At 38.2% G+C, this 21,246-nt stretch overlaps 1 protein-coding gene across 9 annotated transcripts in view; it reads left to right on the top strand.

Moving 5' to 3' along the window:
- The window catches only part of SLC26A7 (solute carrier family 26 member 7), a 208,851-nt gene that overhangs the window by 32,770 nt on the left and 154,835 nt on the right, over positions 1-21,246 (top strand). For all 9 annotated transcript variants that reach the window (XM_072603588.1, XM_072603587.1, XM_072603586.1 and 6 more), the window contains exons 2-3: positions 2,681-2,791; positions 15,464-15,636. In XM_072603588.1, coding sequence (XP_072459689.1) covers positions 2,681-2,791; positions 15,464-15,636 — 284 coding nt within the window. The remainder of the gene's footprint in view (positions 1-2,680; positions 2,792-15,463; positions 15,637-21,246) is intronic.

Genomic DNA, 21,246 nt, shown 5'->3' with positions numbered 1-21,246 from the left:
TCATCAGACTTAATCTTAAGCTTCAGGGTTTAGCTCTGTTTGGGAAAAGATGGTCTGTGACAGAAGCAGCATGGTATGGTGTATAGAGCGTTAGACTTGGAGTTGGGGGTCTGGGTTCAAATCATGCCCCAGACATTTACCAGCTGTATGACCATGAAGAAATCACCTAACTTATCTCTTCTGCCTCAACTTCCTTATCAATAAACTGAGGGTAGACTTGGACTCATTAGCCTCTGAAGTCTTCATAAAAACACTACCTACAGAAATCATAGCTCTCATTTCTGTTAGTGTTTTAACATTTTAAGAGAGACAAAGTTTGCCCTGATGACAGAAAAAGCTTCCTAACAGAGCCATTCAATGGGTGTCTCAGGAGATCATAGTCTCCCTTCCCTCACTAAACCTTTTACTGGAGAACGTGAGACAGAGGTATTATGGTGCTTCTGTCCTAGCCTAGTTTCAGTCCTGCAGGCAGGACTCTGCCCTTATTCATCCATTAGCCCATTTCTTACCTATTTTTCTAGGTAGATATATGGGTTTTTTATGATTTTTCATGAAAAATATATAATTTTTCATAGCATAACATGCTCAGTCATCCAGGAGGTAGGGTCAGAACTGAAAATTTAGGGTTAAAAATATTTTTCAGGAAAAAAACTAGCAAAAACTTATCTAGTTCTTGTTTTCAAGAGTAGAGAATGTTGATCATTGATGGTATAAATCAGAATCTGTTACCTATAGCTATCTTTAGCTATACACGCACATGCTTCACTACATATAATAATAATAATGATGATAATAATAACTAAATTACTACTTAAAAAGCTGTAGTTTTGTGATTAGAGGCCCTCCATTCACTAATGTATTTCGTAACTCCTGTTTTACTTCATAGTCTATCTTCATGATTATCCGAACCTGAAAAAGGCCCAATTCATCATCTATTTCTCAACTTTTTTGATGATAACATTCACAATTAATCTATGCAAACTTTTTCAGTTTGTGAGGACCTGCCAGTATGTGGACTCTCCTGGCACCATCTTTGAAAATCCAGTGTCACTTCCAAATCATGATGAAGATCTGAAGTAACTCTGCAGTGGATGGCTTTATGCCAGACAAAATGTATTCTTAGAATTAAGTTTTAGATTGGGGAAGTTAAAATTCTTTTTAAAAAGTATTCAAAATTGAGACCAAAAAATTGTGATTTCACTGTTTAAGACCCTGTGCTATGTCTAAAGTACAGGAATTGTTTATTTTAAGTGCAGTCTCTATCAATAACTTTATTAATTACTTTGGACAAGTTCTTTAAGATGTCTAAAATGACTATCAGAGAATTGACTTCATTGGTTATAATCAAAAGATTTTCCATACTCTATCTATATGGCATTTTTTTAAGTACTTATACTTATTGTCCGTGGGATGATATTAAAGAATTACAGTGAAAATGTTTTTGATTGTATTTATTCTAACTCCAGTCATGTAGACATGGTCATCATATGTCTGTATGTTAGTTTTCTCATTTATATTCAATATCTAAAATTGATTCAACAGACATTTATTAAGTGCCTACTAGATAGAAGACGCTATTCATACTGGAGATATAAAACAAAATGAAAAACAGTCTTTGCCCTCAAGAAGCTAATGTTGTACTGTATTGGGTTATGTAACTATGTCTTCCATTTGGAAGAGAAGTTAGCAGATTCATGACTTACTTTGTGTTTATTCTTCAAATGAGATGATTCTTTAGCTCATACATTAGATCTTGATCATAGCACTTCAGAAGCCAGTGTGCCATAATAGAAGATGGCACAACCCCCAATGAGGATATCTGGATTTCTTTTACAGATTGCCTTACACTGTTCACCCCTCCGGGTCTATGTTGCCTTCATTTTCAAATGGGTGATAATTATATTTACCCCTCATCTATGCCATAGGAATAAAAAAGTGCACATTAAAGTAATTAGGAAAGGTACAAATGTTACATAAATACAAATTATTTCTAAGTTAAATTATGTTTATGTTTTATAAGTGCGCTTATGTATCCTTCCCTGATACATAGTACAGTGCTTGACACATAGTAAATAATTAATAAATACTTATTGACTGTTGGCAGACAAGTAAGTCATCCAGAGCAATTTATATTTGTACAGGCTCTTTGGAAATGAATTTTTCTTCGTCTTTGCCTCTTAGGGGATCTGACTTCCTTCAGTGCTCAGCTGAAGAACCTACTCCTACATGAAGTTTTTCCCAATACTCCAAGAAACTAGATCCCCATTGAGACTACTTGGCATATGTTGTGTATTTATTTATACAAGTATATGTTGTTTTCAATGGAAGGTCACCCCTTTATGGTGTAATCTGTTTCCTTTTTATCTCTGTATCACCATATGTTATCATAGTACCTGGCACATAGTAGGTTTTGGGGATTGAAGTGTAAAAGGTGGATAATGTATAGATCTTAAAAGTTGTTCTTTGCTGCAGAGGTTTATATATCTCAGCATAAATGCAACTCTTGATGGTAGATACTAAATAGGCTATATACCTTGTGCTTTAAATGAGGCTGATAATTAATTATGGTGATGTGTTGGATTTTAAATCAAATAAAACTAAAGTTTTTTTCCATTGTTTTTATGGACCATGTCTTGGGAATAATTTGCTCATAATTAATTACCATTGATCTTATTTACAGGGTTGGCCTTTGCTATTCTCTCTTCTGTCCATCCGGTGTTTGGTTTATATGGCTCTCTGTTTCCAGCCATTATTTATGCCATCTTTGGAATGGGGCGCCATGTTGCAACAGGTAAGGATTTATGTGTACTTATGTCTTGTGGCTAAGTAATGAAAGGGACTCAATTATTTGAAAAATAGAAGTCAGGTTTCTAAACTATTTGTGACTTCTAAATACTAAGTACTTTTGTTAGCGGTAGACAGTCATCTCTGTAATGCAGTGGATAGAGCACAGGACTTGGATTCAGGAAGACCTGAACTCAAATCAGCCTCGGATGCTTACTAGCTATTTGACTCTAAGTAAGTCACTTAACCTTTCTTTGCCTCAGTTTCCTCTCCCTGGGGATAATAATAGTAACTACATTCTATAGTTGTTGTGAAGAAAAATATGGATAATATTTGTAAAGCACTTTGCAAAACCCAAAGTACTGTGTAAATGCTAGCTAATGGATGTAATACTCTCTGTTACATATATATATATATATATATATATATACACACACACATATGTGTCCATCTATCAGTTCATCTGTCTAAAGAGAGATTATGGGAATAGGATGAGAAAGGAGAGAATAAGAACTTTGAAAAATGAAAGCATTATATAAATCCTAGCTACTATTAATGAATCTTTTCCTCTTTTAAATAAGTATTGTAGCTTGTAATTTCTAAAGTAATTCTGCCTTTGTGTATCTGGATATTGAAGAGAAGTGGAGAACTCCAGAAAAGACAGTCTTTCCTGAAATAGATTATTATGAAAAAGCGTTTTATTTTCCAATTATCCAGATAATTTTCTCAATTGTCCCATTGGTATGTGTGTTTTACATCATTTCATATTTCAATTATGTTTCTGCAGAGAGTCTCTTGTACCTGGTGGTACATAAATTTGCATCATGTTGAAGCTGAAATAAAATAACCTCATAAAATTATTTAGGGTGTACATTCTCCTAGGTGCTCTTGCCCTGTAAAAGCCAAAGGTGATAAGAACTTGAGATCATGCGATTTTCTTTTCTGTTAAACAAATGCAACAAAACTCTTCTAATGAATGAGCTGAGAATCCTCAGACCCTTAACCATTAAATATTTCCCCCCTTGCCTACTAGCAAATTCTCTTTACATTTTAAAAGACAGGAGGAAGAAAAGAGATCAGATTTGATTCAAAGATTAACTGGAAAACTTTTTTCCTGTAGAACCTTTGATAGAAAAGGCAGAATGAATTCACACAATAGGCCATAATGGATTTGCTTTAGGAGGTCAAAAATTTATATTTTGATAAGGGCCTAAATACATATTTACATAGTTTTGTTTCCTTAAGGCTCTATGGCAGACTTTTGACTGGCTACATGATCTCAAAATAACATGTATGTCTGTAGTTAGCAAATATCTTTAAGCACTTCATAGATACCTTGTTTTCTACTATGTAAGTACTGTGTATTCTAAAATACATATCATCTGCATACCAAGAAAACACACATTCTGCAACTCTTTCTCAGTTCTTAGCTGAAGGCATTTTATTTCATCATGTGTGCTCCACTGAAGGACAAAGAGTCAGCTGGACCTTCTCATTTCTTGGCTTGGTCTGATGCAAATCTTTAAGGTTATTTAGAGTAAATTAGTCACATCAGCAGCTTTCTCCACATGGTACTATGTATTTTATCGGTATTTATGTATATATCAGAGTAATTACACAAACTGATATGGTTTAATTATTTTTTGACCCAGGCATGATCTTTATTTAGAGAAACAACTGGAGTCCTTGGAGTAAAGACTGCCAAGCTTTTTGTTTATGAAGCATTTCATTTCCATATAATGTTTTATTTCAGCAACAACACTGTCCCTTCTGCCCCTCCACTTTCCTTTTAACAAATAAAAACTATTTTCATGAAAGAAAAGGTCACTATAGCTGTCATTTTGCCCCCATTTTAAGGGCAGATATCTTATATAATTCTCTAAGTGAGATTCTGCCTGATGGTGGTACAACTTTGACAAACAGATGATGTTTTATCTAAAAAACAACTCTTCAGCAGAAATACAGAAAGCGCAATTTGCTCTAATTATCTTGCCCCAAGATGTGTTTTTGTTTTCCTTTCTGATTTCCTTTCTGATTCCCTTCTGATTTCCTTTCTGATAATGACCTCATTATGAGAATGGTGAAATGGGTTGGTTATTCTTCATGGCACACAGGAAATTTGATCCTGATTTCAGTGTCACATGAGAACTAGGGAAGGGAACTTGGGTTTAAGAAATTTGGGGATTCTGGAGGTGTATTGGTTGTTGAAGAAGAGGGAAAGACAAACTGATAAATGATGATTAATGTGGGGTATTCACTGAAGCTAGTAAGATTTGGCTCCATTTAAGATTTTGAGGAGGGATGAAATAGGTGATGACTCTGAGGAATGCTAATTAAGATTAGTCAGCTTCGTGTGCTTGGTGCTGCAGAAGAAAGCTTGCTGAATTTGGAGTTAGAAGAACAGAGTTGAAATCCTGGCTCTTTTACTGTGTAACCAGCCAGGTCACAAATTCCCTATGGCTCAGTTTCCTGATCTATAAAATGGGGTGGTTCCTTGGCCTCTCAGTTCCTTTCTAGTTTTATATCTGTGATCTTATTAACTTTTTATTCCTGTGCTCCACTAGTGTTAATAGAGAGAAAGAATAGGTGCCAGACCTCTGATTTAATTGATTAGGGAATGGCTGGATGAGGAAACTCATCAATCACATCAATTTATTCTGTGACCTATTGTCTTAAAGATCTACCTAAGAAGTGAAGTGATTAGAAAGAGAACTAGTAGCCAGGTCTTCCTGGCTCCAAGGCCAGCTTTCTATTCATTATGCCATGTTGCCCTGTAATACTAAGCTATGCTTATTAGAATACAATAGGAATCTCCGTCTCCCTCTCCTTTTCATTCTTTCCCACCCTTTCTTCTTCTCCCTCCTTCCCTTTCTCCTTTCTTCCTCTCTCTTTATCCCCTTTCCCTCTTTCTTTTCTCCTCTCTCCCACTTTCTCTCTGCTCTCTTGCCTCTCTCTGTCTCTGTCTCTCTCTCTCTCACTCTCTCTCATACACACACACACACACACACACACACACACACACACACACACACACACACACACACACACACATATACACATATGTCAACTGAACTAGTCTCTAACCTGTGGATGCTGGAACCAGACAGAGCAGGCTAGAGACAGGAGAATCAGGAATCAAAAAGAAGTTTAATTTCATAAGGAGGGAAAAGGCTTGCCGTCAAGGAGGGGATGTAGACACATGTGCTGGCACCCCTTGCCTAGTGGGGTAACCTGCTTTAGTGTGATTGAACGTTGATCTATATATTTGTGGCTAGACAAAGAGGCAAACAGTGTAGTGTAGCAACAGTAGTGAGGCTTAGCAGCAACAGTGAGGCAAAGTTGTCTCGGGACAAAAGTCTGTTCATAGCAGGGCTCCATGTCTGGTCCTGTAGGTGATTGCCTGAGCTCAGGGACCCATCAGTTCATCCAGAGAGTGAGAACAAAAGATTGTTGTTATGTCAAGCTCAGAGTGCAGCTTGTTTGCTGAGTTTTAGCTCTGGAAAACATGATATCTCTCAGTATCTTGACATTTCCCCCTTTTGGCCAAAAGGTGGGAGTCTGAAAGAACTCCAACCTTTCCAGCCAATAAAAAAGAGGGAGGTATAAGCCAAGATGCCAATGCAAGGCAAGCTGGGTTAAAACAAGAAGTTCAGTTGAATAGGTCTTATCTAGTCATTGTTGGCTTGTGAGCGGAAGGAGGGGCAAGAAGGTAGAGGGAGAAAAAGCCAACACGAGCTTGAATCAGGGCCTTGGTGGTTGGGCATGTAACAAAAGGGAAGAGGGAAAAAACCAGGACAGTATCCTCAGCCCTCATCTGGAATCTTGGGACAGCTGTTTCATCTGGACTTGGACTGCTTCTGGGTCTGTACTAGATGAACCTTGAAGTCCCTGAAGGGTTCTGTCATCTAGTCAGGAGCAGGGGCTTTCTTCAGATGATCCAGGAGCACATATCCACAAGTTTGGCAGCTGTGGAAGTAGACGAAGGACTTGGCAGGAGCCCTTAAAAACAGTGATTGATTGTCAGTGTTCAGAGAAGACATATAGGTTGCTTGAGATGTACAATTGTGAGAAAACCCCTTGTATCAATCTTTAGATCTGAGTTTCTTGTCAGCATAATATAGATCCTTAGTTAAGAGTCTCTGAACAACGTATAGAAATGATCCAGTTTCCCAGCTATACAGAGCTAGCTTCAAACGATGCAATAAAGTTTTTCTCACAGCTCCCATAATTGCACAATTACATTGTCAGGTATAGATCAGATTACTTAGAGATCTCTCAGTGGGCTGGTTCTGAAAAGGAAGATTTACATGGCACCAAGGTAACCAAGAAAACTTAAACATACACCAGGATCTTGAGTCTGAGATCAGAAACAGAATCTCGAAAGCTGAGACTATAGTCACCAATGTTAATTAACATCAAATCTCCTTGTATCATAGTAGCTCATTCTCAGTATTCATTTAACCTGCAAAGATCCCTGATGTCTCATGTAGTTATCTGGTCCCTAAATATCTCTTCTTGGACAATAGTTTTGATTCTCAGGATAGCTCCAAAAAGGCTCTGCTTTTCTCGTTCCAAATCTAGAGGTTTCTAGATAATTCGGACTTGTAATTTAATATTGTCATTTAAATTTGGTCCGCCAATTTTGAAACTTCAGAGTCTCAGTTCGTATACCATTTGTTGTTTCTATCTTTGTGTAAATCCTATACCTGATATAAGAATCTTCTAAAAATTTGTGAGGGTCCAACCACAAAATAAGCTCTTCTACCTTTTAAAATTATCAGACAGATACTTTAATGATGGGAAAATAATTTCATTTTCTTTACCATTATCCATGCAATTTATGTATAAAATCTTAATCTGATTTTGAGAACTTAATACTAAGGAGTACTCTAAGCCTGAATTTCCATGGTAGATAAATTTGGAAGTCAATCATATGTGTGTGTGTGTGTGTGTGTGTGTGTGTGTGTGTGTGTATTGTTGTCAGAGAATAAAGTCTAATCCTGTTGCTTTCTCAAAATTTATTATTTGATTTATTTAGAAAACTTATTGCATCTTTGTCTTATCACCTTATCTAATCATTTTCCTCTTAGGAGGATATCATTACTAAATTATAATTTGATCATAAATACAAATCAAAATTGTAAGATGTTCATACTTGTATCCTATTATAGTAACTCAAAGATGTTTCAATATCATTCTGTTATTTAATGAACTTGCTGTTGTACTTAGAAAGCTTCTTGATGATAGACATTTGCTATAAAGGGGAGAAGAGGGACATAGTTATAGCAATGTCATATATCATAACAGGGGAAAAACTCCCTGAGCTTTGTTTGATTCCAAGCATGATTCATCTCTGACAGCCAATTATGTAGTCACAGGGCAGTGAAAGCAAGGCTCACGATTAACCAGCTGGGAAAATTTCCTTTTCAGAAAGGAAAAAGTGCAATGGGGAAATAAAATCATGAGAATCCTACTTTGGGCCATGCTGAAGTCATCCCGAAAACTTTTCTGAGGCACAGACATCACCTTTAGGAGTTTCCAGATTGCAGGATGTGCCATTTTCTACTATTGGCTTCATGACAATTCAGGCAACTGTCCCTATAACAAAAGCTCAAAGCAGTAAATTAAAACCCCAGAAATTTTTACCTTAAATAACAAAATTTCACTAATCACAATTTAGGGCTTGAATATCTTTCCTGATATTTCCCCAACAGTTAAACATTTCATTTATCCTTTACTTATAAATTAAAAACTACCAAAATTCTGGGACTTCAGACACATAGCAAACACCAGAGAATTGATTCATCATTAATATGTTGAAGCTACATCTTTAAATCACCTTATATACATTCATAATAGCCAAGATTTTCAAATGAAAATTCACTATTGTAATAAACTTAATATCTGCTTTATAACAAAATATACTTCATTAAATATTTAACAGTTTTCAAATATCTATTTTTTATTACATCCTTTTAAAGAAACCCAATTCATGTACGCAGCATCCAGATTAAAAAGTTGTTTTCTTTAACAGCATTTCTGTTACTGTGGTCTCTGAGATTTCACAATATAATTTAGAAATGCAATAATAACATAAACAATGTAATGCATATAAAATCATGGTGTCAGATGACATCAGTTGCATTTCTTATTACATATAAAATATTTAATCTTATTTATGACCTTTGACATTTTAAAAAAACCACTTTAGAATTATCAGGTATGGAACAATTACATTCAGTTAAAAAGAAATAATGTAGTGCTTAGTATATGCCAGTCACTATATTAAATACTTTACAATCATTATAGTATTTTGCTTTCACAATTACCCTGGGAGGTGGGTACCATTATTATTTTTCTCTTTACAAATTAGGAAACTAGGGAAAACAAAGATAATATAACTTGCTTAAGATTACACAGCTAATAAAGTTTTGCAACCAGAATGTAATTCAAGTTTCCCAACATTTTTCCCAACATTTTTCCAACACCTTTATTTGGGAATCTGATCTGAGGTGAAAGGGATTAACAGAATGAGAGGAATAATCTGGGGGAATCAAGGGAAAGGTTAACAGGAGGTGACTATAAGGGGCAAATCAGTGAACTATTTTTTTTCCTTTCTTCGGTTTGGGAATTACCTCCAAACTAGCTGCTTCCTTTATTTGCCCTATCAGTTTTCAAGGAAAAATGCTATCTGCTGTTAACTTTTTATTTTATTTTATTTTATTTTTTTCCTCCAAATTTATTTGTTTTCAATTTTCAACAAACACTTCCATAAGTTTTTAATTTTCTCCCCCTCCCTCTCCAAATGCAATCTTAGAGGCTCTACACATATATTCTCATTAAACACATTTTCATATTAGTCATATTGCATAGAATAATTAAAATAAATGGGAGAAACCATGAGAAAAACAAAACAGAACAAAAGAGAAAATCGTCTGCTTCATTCCGTATTCCCACTCCATAGTTCTTTCTCTGGATGTGGATGGTAGTTTGCCTCATGAGTCCTTTGGAAATGTTTTAGGTACTTGTATTGCTGTGAAGGACTAAGTCTGTCAGAAACAGTCCTTGCACACTGTGACTATTACTGTGTATAATGTTTTCCTGGTTCTGCTCATTTTACTCAGCATCAATTTATATGTCTATCCAGGTTTTTCTGAAGTACCGCTGTTCGTCTTTTCTTTCTTATAAAGCATAATAACATTCCATTACATTCATACACCACAACTTGTTCAGCCATTCCCCAATTGTTGGGCATCCCCTAGATTTCCAGTTTTTGGCCACCACAAAGAGAGCTGCTATACATATTTTTGTGCATGTGGGCTCTTTTCCCATTTTTATGATCTCTTTGGGATACAGCCCTAGAAGTGATATTGCTAAGTCAAAAGGTATGCTCATTTTTATTCAATCAACACTTAAATTCCTGCTAAGATAGTGCCTGCCCCCAAGAAGCTTACAATCTAATGGGGGTGGGGTAGGGAGACAACTCATAAAGAAAGGCTGAAAAGAGGGTGGGGAAAAGGGCCTCTAGGGAAGGTAAACAAGCACCTCCTTAGGTGGAGGTTTTGTGGTTCCTGGCTCTTCCCCATATTCAGGGACTCGGAGGGTAGGGGTGAGGTGGAGTCCAAGGCTGATGGGATCTGACGGGATGATAAGGTTTTCCCAATAATGAGCCTGCTGGAGCATGGTGGAGAAGTCACTCAAAGAAATCCCACAGTAGTCCAGCGGATGACCCCGCCGCCGCACGTGACGCAGAACCTCTGAGCTGGGAGGTGACCTCAGAGGTCATCCCGCCCGACCAAAGCGCCAATTGCCCTAGCCGGTCCCCGGGGTCCTCTCAGGCCTCCCAGGGTCCAAGCCCCCTCCCCGGGGGACCCCTGACAGCCCGACCCGCCGCGCTGGGACAGCGCCGAGAGGCAGCCCGCAGCAGGCCTCGCGCCCGAGCCTGCTGTTAACTTTTTAACAAATTCCAGAGAGTGGTAGCCTAAAACTTACGAAAGTATTTCAGAAGGGAGTGAGATCCTAGAATCACCCCAAAGTCTCAGGAGTTCTCCCCTGCAAACTAAAAATGATTAATTTCCAAACTCCCTAATGCTAAAATGTTTTAATATTCTGTAAACTTTGTTCCTACAGAAAACCTAAAGTGGGAGTTAGTGCTGCTTACGGGGAAAACTGCTTCAAGTATGAAAGTTCCTTAATCTTCCTAGTGTTCTGAACTCTTTGGCCATAGACTTTAGAAGTTTTCTTGCTGGTTGCATTTTAAATCTTTCAAGGCAACAGAATTTAGCTCACAGCACAAACATGACACAGATATTTTACATTTTACAAAAGCACAAACACAGACAAAACAACAAGACAGAGAAAAACAGACATGGATAGTTTTAACAAAGCATGCAGTTACAATCCTGACTTTACTGATTTTTAACAGGGGCACACAGTTACAGAGGCTTGAGGTTTAAAAATAGTGGAGGCACACAGAGGGACCAGTTAACAGAAGTGTGTAGTTTAAGAGAGGATGTCCTTACCAGAATATCCTGGGAATCAATAAATCGACTTCCTGGAGGGGCCCTGGAGTTTTCCTCACAAAGAATGGCAAGCTTGACCAAGGTCATAGTTTTAGGGCAGGGGTAAGGGCAGAGGAATCACCAGACAAGGAGGCGGTGAGCTCAGACTCCATAGAAATAAATCTCTAGTGGCCCCTAGACTATTCTCACTAGTATGAGAGTCCAATGACCTGGTTCTATTTCTAATCCCACTTCTTTTTTTTTAATTAATTGGTTTTCAGTTTTCAACAATTGCTTCCATAAATAAGTCTTAAATTTTCTCCCCCTTCCTTCTCCCTCCCTCCCCACTCCCTCCTCCCAAGACAGGTCCCATGTGTGCAAAAATATTTATAGCAGCTCTCTTTGTGGTGGCCAGAAATGGAAATCAAGAGCATGCCCAGCAATTGGGGAATGACTGAACAAGTTATGGTATATGAATATAATGGAATACTGTTGTGATATAAGAAATGATGGAGGACTGCAGAGAGGCCTGGAAGGACCTATATGAACTGATGCTGAGTGAAAGGAGCAGAACCAGGAGAACTTTGTACATAGTAATAGCCACAGTATGTGAGGACTGTTTTTAATTCCACTTCTGACACCAATTAATGTCAACCAGACTGAATCAGTTTCTAACCTGTGGGTGGCTGGAGTCATACAGAGCAGACTAGAGACAGGGGAATCAGGAATCAAACAAAAGTTTAATTTCAAAGTAAAGGAAACAGTTTGCAAGTAAGAAGGGGATCTAGACACATGTACTAAGGCTCTGCCCCAGTGGAGGAATCCCTGCTTTAGTGTGGCTGAACCTTGATTTATTTATTTGTGATTAGACAGAGTCAAATAGTGTAGCAGTAGCAGTAGTAGTGAAGCATAACAGAAACAGTGAGGCAAGGTTGTCTAGTGGCAAAAAGTCTGTTCATAGCAGGGCTACATGTCCGATCGTGTTGGTGCTTGCCCAAGCTTAGGACCTTCAGTTCATCCAGAGCAGGCCTGCACGACCACAAGCCCGTGGGCTACTTGCAGCCCACCAGAGGATGTCCTCTACATATAAAGGATGTTTTCCTCTGTATTTTTTACGAGCTATCTGAAATTCTTTGCCATGACACAATTGACCCATGAGTCTCAGGTTGTATAGGCCTGATGTAGAGGGTGAGCACAAAGGATATCTGTTATGCCAAGTTCAGGTTGCTGGGCCTTAGCTCTGAGAAGCAGAGTGTCTCCTAATAGCTTGACACAACTTACAGTATTAAGGAGTCTCTCTGGTGCACTGAGAGCTTTAGGACCCTGTTTATGGTCAGATAACCAATATCTGCTAGAAACAAGAACTGAGGACACTATGAACCCAAGCCCAATTCTTTATCTCTACTGTGTTTTTGTCATCTTATAGATGAAGAAATGTGAGAGGACAATTACAGGACCACCTGTCTAATAAGTGACCAGCCTTGAATGTAGCTTAGGTCTTCTAACTTCAAGTTAAACTTTCCTTTTATTGCATCATGCTTCAGGGCTAAGCAATTCTGTGAGTGTCATATTGTGATGTATAGACTCAAGGCATACAAAAGTTAGAAAGGGAACAGGAAAACAAGCAAGAGAAGAGGAAAAAAGAGAAGTTATTTTGTGGACATGGGCGAAGTGCCATTAAAAATAATAATAGCTAGCATCTTGTAACCTTTTTGCAAAGAGCTTTCCATGTATCATTTCATTTTATCCTCACAAGAATATTGGACAGAAGGTGGTGCTGTTATTATCCCATCTTATAAATGAAGAAACTGAGGCATACTGAGGTTAAATGACTTGTACAGGGTCACACAGCTAGTAAGTGACTGAGACAGGATTGGAACCCAGGTCTTCTTGGCTCCATATCCAGTGCTCTCTTCATCGTCTCACCTAGCTGCTTCTCTAATGATTATCTCAGGGTGCACTGAGGCTATAGATTGTTCACAGGTACTTTGGAAACTGTTAACAGCTGGAGATTAGGTATAGAAACACAGAGTTACGAATTTGTTCCCATCAATTTTTTTTCTTTTTTGGAGTTCAGTTAAATATAATTCAATTTAAAGAGCATTTACTAAACAATTCATCAATATCGTATGTGGAGTGAAACGGGCTGTGTGCTTGCTCCCATGCTTTTTTAGCATAATGTTTTCAGCCATGTTGACAAATCCTTTCAGTGAGGATGAACATGGCATCAAGGTCAACTGCCATACTGATGGCAGCAAGTTCTTCAATTTGAAAAGGCTACAAAGCTAAGACCAAAGTAGAGGGAGTGTTGGTGCATGATTTTCTGTTTGCAGATGATTGTGCACTCAGTGCAGCCTCTGAAGCTGAGGTGCAACAAAGTATGGATCAATTCTCTGCTGCCTGTGCTAATTTTGGCCTAATAATTAACACCAAGAAAACACAGGTGCTCCATTAGCTACCATCATCCACATGTGGAACCATGAGTTACAACAAATGGAGAAGTTTTGAATGCTGTGGATGTACTTTCCAGGGATGCGCATATTGACAATGAGGTTGATGAATGCATTGCCAGAGCTAGCTCAGGGTTTGGGAGGCTGTGAAGAAAAGTTTGGGAGAGAAGTGGTATTAGACTGACTACCAAACTGAAGGCCTACAGAGCCATTGTGCTGACTTCATTGTTATATGCTTATGAAACATGGACAGTCTACCAGCACCATGCCGGGAAACTGAATCTCTTCTATTTGAACTGTCTTAGAAAGATTCTGAGGATCATCTGGCAGGATAAGGTACCAGACACCGAAGTCCTTGCTGAAGCTGAACTGCCAAGTATTCAAACTATGCTTTAGAGAGTGCAACTCTGATGGTCTGGCCATGTTATTCAAATACAAAATGTACACTTGCCAAAAAGACTACTTTATGGAGAACTCACATGGGGCAGTGATCACATGGTGGTCAGAAGAAACGTTACAGGAACACTCAAGATTTTTCTCAAGAACTTTGGATTTGACTGTGTAACATGGGAGACACTGCCACAGGGCCGCTCAATATGGCATGCCCACCTCAGAAAGGGTGCTGTGCTCTATGAGCAAAGCAGAATTGAGACAGCACAAAGTAAACACAGGATGTGCAAATTTGGGATATCCACCCCAAATATTCACTTGGACTATCTGTGCCCAACCCGTGTAGAGCATTCCAAGCTCATATTGGTTTGATCAGCCACAGTTAGACACACTGAAATTTCACTTTATCATGGTGATGTCATTTTGGGTCTCTTTGAAGACAAAGGACAACAACCAACCAACAACCAACTAAACACCTCCAATGTGCTGTACACTGGGCAATATAAAGACCAAAAAAATATCACTCTCCTCAAGAAACTTATCTTCTACTGAAGGGAATGTAGGCAAAGTAACATAAGAATATAAAGAAAGCTGACACAGACTGTAAATCTCTAGTCCAATGCCAGGATAAATTTAAGATTACAACCCTCATTTCATATGATAAATAATAGGCTGACTAGTGTTTAGAGAGGGTAGTAAAGTTTCTTTGAGTGTTGATGGAGAAGTGTCTTCTGTATCAAAACAAATGTATCAATTTTTTAAGAATAAAGAGTGACTGTCCCTGACCAGACATCAAATGGGGCAACATAGTTTGTAAAGTGCTTTGAAAGTGCTGTAGAAATCTTTACCATCATTATTATGCAGAAGAATTCTGTACTGGAGCTGGTACAATTTTGGATGTACAAGGAGACTAATTTTCAAGACAATCAAAAGAGGGAAAGATTCTAAAAATCAGGAGATGTGCAGCTCAGGCCCTAGAGGCCTTGTTTCCAAGTAAGAGTTGAACAGTTTAATGAAACAGGAATGTAGGTAAGACAGACCTCTACTGTCCCCTCTTGCCTCACCAAAGCATCAGTACTTTTCAGACAATGCACTTTCTGCTATAGCTATCCTTTTCTACCAAGTGCTTGTCTATTGTTCAGCCCTGTCAAGACCACTAACCTGAGACCTTTCTCTTTTTCCCTTTCTTGGGTAAGCGCCTAAGAGCTTTAAAAGCCAGAATAGAGCAGCTTTCTGTCAGCTCCATTTTGCTTTGTCACCATGGATTCAGCTTTAGTTATATAAGCTAAGATGTCACCATTAATTGATAATTAACAGATGTGTGATACTTTTTTTTAGGGACCTTTGCTTTGACATCTTTAATATCTGCCAATGCTGTCGAGCGTCTAGTTCCTCAGGCCAGCCAGAACTTCACTACATACAGCAACTCAGGTGTGCTGGGCTTATCTGATTTTGAGATGCAGAGGATTGGAGTTGCTGCAGCTGTTTCATTCTTGGGAGGAATCATTCAAGTAGGTAGTTTTATTGTTATTAATAATTGATATTTATTGATTTTATGGAGGGATATAATAATATGGTAGTCTAGCTTTGGTGATGTTGTTATTCATTTGTTTCTGTCATGTATGACCCTCTGTGACCCCAATTGGGGTTTTCTTAGCAGAAATACTGGTTTGCCATTTCCTTATCCAGTGGATCCAGTGAATCCATTTTGTTAGGCAATCAGAGGTAAAGTGACTTGCCTAGGATCACACAGCTAGGAAGTGTCTGAAGCCATATTTGAACTCAGGTCTTCTTGACTTCAGACCCAGCGCTTGTCTCCAAGGCCAGCATTCTATACACTACATCATTTTGCCCCTTAATGCAGACTGTACCTTACCATGATCATATTCCATTCAAGAGGCAACTGGATGGCACAGTGGATAGAGTGCTAGGCCTGAAATCAGGAAGATCTGAGTTAAAATCTGGCTCCAGATGCTTAGTAGCTGTGTGACCCTGAGAAAGTCACCTAGCCTCTGTTTGACTCAGTTTCCTCAACTGTAAAATGGGGATAATAATAGTATCTACCTCCTAAGATTGTTGTGAGGATTAAATGAGATGATATTTGTCAAGTACTTAGCACTTTGTCAAATAAAAATATCTGTAAAGCTTGGCATATTAAAGTACTTATTAATAAATGCTTGTTTCCTTCCTCCTTCTTTCTCTATGGCTCAGAGGGAATTCACCCTAGGCAAAGAACCAGGAGAGTACAAATGGCATCTACATCTGGAAACAGGAGATTCTTTGAGCATGGAAGGCAGAATAGTATTAGTAATGAGGGGAAGTGGCATATAGATATGGTTCCAAAAGAGTGGAAGAAAGGATATATGGGGTAGAAAAGGAAAAGGACCCAGATAGTGAAAGGAGCACTTGCGACTTGGTAATAGAGAAAATCTTAGTGGCGTCAAACCTTACTAGCAATGAAAGGATGGAGACAGCACAGGGTAGGATGAGGAGTAAGAAGGCATTTCAGATTCTTTTGGTGAAAAAGAGAGATGGCTCTTCTGGATGCCATCTTTGTCATGAAGTTTGACTTCCATAGAGGGAAGACTAGGTATACCACATTTTTATCATTATTTCATGCTGTATCCATTTATGTACTTTATGTTCTAACCAAACTGGGATATTCAATATTAATCAAGTCTAATCAACAAGCATTTGTTAAGCACTTACTGTATACCAGGCACTATGCTATGCTCTAAGGACACAAAAAAAGGCAAACAGCAACTAGAATCAGCCAAAAGGACAAAAACCAGCCCCTGTTCTCAAAGAGCCCCCCAAGGAGTCTAATCAGGGATGTCCTGGAATCTTGTACTACGTTCCCCTTCCTTGGACATTCAACTCAGTCAGCATTTAAACAGCTACTCTGTGCAAGGCTGTTTGTCATTAGGAAAATGTTATTGTTGTTCTTGGTTCTTGAGGGAGGACTATGACATCATGAAGGTGATGTCATGATTTGCAGGTGAATTGGAGTTAAGTGAGGGAGGGCTGTGCAGAGTCACCAGCCTCACTTCCTCTTCCAGAGCCATCTTGGTCTAGTGGCAAGATACAGATCAGGATGACTGAAGATGCCTCCCATTGGGAAAATCAAGAGAAAGAGAAAAACATTGTTTGACCTTAAAAGCAACTTCCATTTTTTTGCCTATGGAAATCTTTCTATCTTCAAAGCTCAGTCAAGATGCCACTTTCTCTATGAAGCCTTCCCTCATTTCTGCTGCTACCATTCCCCCCCCTCTCCCCAAGTTGATGGCCCCTTCCTCAAATGTCTCATAGTACTTTTCTTGGATATTATAACACTTTATCTTATATCATGTGCATATCATATTCTCCTCAATTCAGTTAAACAAATATTTCTTAGAGAGCCAGGAAATGGAGGTAGGCTTTGAAGTTTGAATCACAGGATCAGAGATTTAAGATTGAATCTGGTGTTAAGACTGAGGAAAGAGATTAAGTGATTTGTTCTGGATCATATAGCTAATGAGTCTGTGGTGGGCTTTGAACTTCGATCTTTGGGAATCTGAGTCTAGCTTTCTATCTGTTATTCTATGCTGTCTCTACAGAAAAACTCTGATACATACTGGTAGTTTGACCCTGGGCAAGACACTTAACCTCAAAGTAGTGTTCTAGGTAATTCTCTAAGACTAGAAGTTAGAGAAAAGGCAATGAACTTCCTTCTTAGAGATAGTTCCTCCCTGGGAGCTCTCTATGCCCCTAAAATCATCCATCAAATCCCTCATCTAAATATTTCTTAAGCACCTCCTAGATTCAACACCACCATACTGGGTGCTGGGTGGGGGGGCAGCTAGGTGGTGCAGTGGATAGAGCACCAGAGCAGGAGTCGGGAGGACCTGAGTTCAAATCTCACCTCACACACTTGACTGTCACTAGCCTCATCCTGAGTCATCTCCAGTTATCCTGAGGAATATCAGGTCACTGGATTCAGATGACTCTGGAGGAGAAGTAAGGCTGGTGACCTGCACAGCCCTCCCTCACTCAAAACAAAGTCAAGTGCAAGTCATGTCATTATTTCTCTGATGGCATGGTCTTCTTTGGCAATGAAGGATGAACACACACACTGGGTGCTGGGAATAAAATGCAAAACAAGCAAAAACCAAAGGATACCTTCCTTCAATGATGTTAAATTCTATTGTGTGTCCAGTATGTACGTAAGTAATTAAAGATAGTAAATAACAGATAATTTGAGAAGTGAGAGAATGCTAACAACTGGGAGGTATCTTAAGAGATTTTTCATGTTGTTTTTTTTCCTTTATTTAAGAAAAATGTACTAGTTGTTTGATCTAAATTACATGAAGAAAGGAAAGGTGCTGTGTTTCACCTTTTTTTTCCTGATGTTTGTAATATAAGGGAAGCATTTATTAAGCTCCTACTATATGTCAGGCACTGTGCCTAACTACTATAAAAGGTTATCTTATTTGATCCTCACAACAAGCCTGTGAAGTAGGGGCTATTATGAGTCTCATTTTATAGCAGAGAAAACCAAAGCAGACAAAGGTTAAGTGACTCACCCAGAATCACACAGTTAGTAAATGTCTGAGGTCAGAACTGAACCCAGATCTTTCTGTCTTCAGGCCTAGAAGGCCTTTTCGTTATACCAACTAGGGTCCTTGATAAATGTTTCTTAATTGAGTAGGAAATTTTTATGTGTAAGTAAATATAAAAATTTAGTTTTGAAAAAACATATAATCCGTTTATTACGAAGACAGCATAGCACATGAGTAAGCATTACTCTGGTGTCAGATGAACTAGATTTGTTGTAGACATATTGATTGCCTGAGCATTCATTGAATTACTTCCTTGAATATCTTAATGTGAGTAGCTCCTTCTAATCAGTTGTGGGCATGAGCATGAAAACCAGATAAATGAGCTTCTCTTCTCCTTCTCCTCCTTTTCCTCCTCCTTCTCCTCTTTCTCCTCCTCCTCCATCTCCTTGTCTTTGTCCTCCTCCTTCTCCTTGTGCTCCTTCTCCTTGTGCTCCTTCTCCTTCTTCTCCCTCAGATATATTCTATATGGGCGATATTGGCAGCCAGCTGAGTTTAAGATAGCCAAGACATTACTAAACAACATAAAATTACTCATAAGGTTTAAAAGAATGTAAACTCTGAAGAAGGAGAAAAATAGTTGAGGATCATTCAAAATGGAGATGGATGGGAGCAAAGGGATTATTGCAAAGAAAGGAAAAATGTGATTCACACAGTGATTCCATTTGACTCTAATATGGATAAAGAGATGGATGAAATACAGATATTATAAACACTTAATAAATATTTATTGGATTGAATTGAAAGATATTCTGAAATAAGATTAGAGGAACTCAAGACTGGATAACACACTTGCAAAAAGATCAAGTGATGTCCCTGTTTAGGCGACTGACCAGATCAGAAGGCATAACAGGTATTTTCCATGGCTGATGTATATGCTTCTCCGAAACAATCATCCGTTGCCTGGGTAGCCTGTTAGCCTTCATCTTTTTTTCTTTTTCTTTTTTTTTCCAGCACAGATGATGTAAGAATATTCTGGGATTTATGTAGGCAGTCTTGGCAGCTCTTTCCTCTTTACTTGGACAGTATGATATAATTTGAGTCTCTCCAAGAGATCTGGCATCTACCTCCATCTGAGAATTAATTTGCCATGTGAATTTAGTGGGTCAGACATGGATAGGTTGCCTCAGATTTGGAACTGTTCTGCTTCAGTTTCTGTTAAGTTCCAAAACCCTTCTGATTGACACAGAGATAATATACTCCTACCTCTAATAATTCTAGTAGTACAAATATTAAAGGACTATCATTAAGCTTTGACATTTTTCACTAAGATGGTCCAAATGACAAGCCAGAAAGATGAATTTAAAAGGTACTATCTCAATCCAGTGCCCCACTGATATGAATTACCTGGCATTACTTATCAAATACACATTGGTCAAGGAAAAGATTACTTGTATTAGGGAGAAAGGAAAGGGAAAAAATAAATCCTCTCTATATATGCTTTCTTTGAAATTACATATACCCCAAATGAAAATGATAATGAAAAGTATCATACTTTAGATTAAATGCAATGGCTAATATTAGCTCTTAGAGTATGAAACATGCTCCTATATTCTCATTTGAGAGGTAGTAAACTCCTGGTACGGAAATATGAATATAAGAGCAAGTATGGTTGTGGTGATAGTTAGTTTTGTTTGGTTAACTACTTTTTGTTGTTATGAAGGAGGGTTCGGATTTGGTAGAGGAGAGGGTATTATTGGGAAATTATAATGGTGTTTAAAAAGAAGCACCAAGAAAACATTTTTTAAAAGATCAAAATTTCATATACCAAGATAGAATTTACCTAAATAAGTGTATATTTTCCCACCACATAAGGTTTATATTTTTGAAATGTTCCCCACCAACTAGACTGGGCAGAACATTAGAGAATATACTGTGGGAAGAAATCCAGCACTGGCAGGGGGCAGGTTAGATGACCTAATACGTCTTTTCCATCTGTAATTTCTCTTTGAGTTTATAATTCTGCAAAGGCTGGACCTTTTCCCCTTTCTCTAAACCATATTAGGAGTTTCAAGATGTAGGAAAAGATTCAGAAAGATCTCAGAGAAGGAAGACTTACTACCAGTAAAACTTATTAGTGACTTTCTTCCTAGCCAGTCTCATTCCCATGAATGAAGGAAACTGCAGCTGTAAACAGTGTAGAACCATCAAGATTTATATGCTTCTATCTATTACTTTACATAGACTTGGAATTAAAATACTGATGGTGAGAAATAAAAAAGGTAAATTTAGAATGCTTATAATGACTTTTCAGAAACCCTTTCTTAGATTCCAAGAGTTAAAGGTACTGGGATCACCAGATAAAGAGAGGGACTAGTTAAATATAATATTTCAATAATATAATTCAGTTTCCAGATCTTTTAATTATAAGAAAAATATGATCCCATGACTTCTACGTCCTGTCTCACAGTTTGATCACACAGCTGCTTTCCTTAGTGCTTAGCTCCACCTCAGCATATTCAATTATACATGGAAGAGTTTGCAGCCAATTTTGGACCAGATGGCTGGACTCTCTCTGACCCTCAA

Source organism: Notamacropus eugenii, chromosome 4 (genome assembly GCF_028372415.1).
Source record: "Notamacropus eugenii isolate mMacEug1 chromosome 4, mMacEug1.pri_v2, whole genome shotgun sequence".
In the NCBI taxonomy this organism is placed as follows: Eukaryota; Metazoa; Chordata; class Mammalia; order Diprotodontia; family Macropodidae; genus Notamacropus; species Notamacropus eugenii.
The sequence above is the reverse complement of the archived record's forward strand: the minus strand, read 5'-3'. Positions and strand labels throughout refer to the sequence as shown.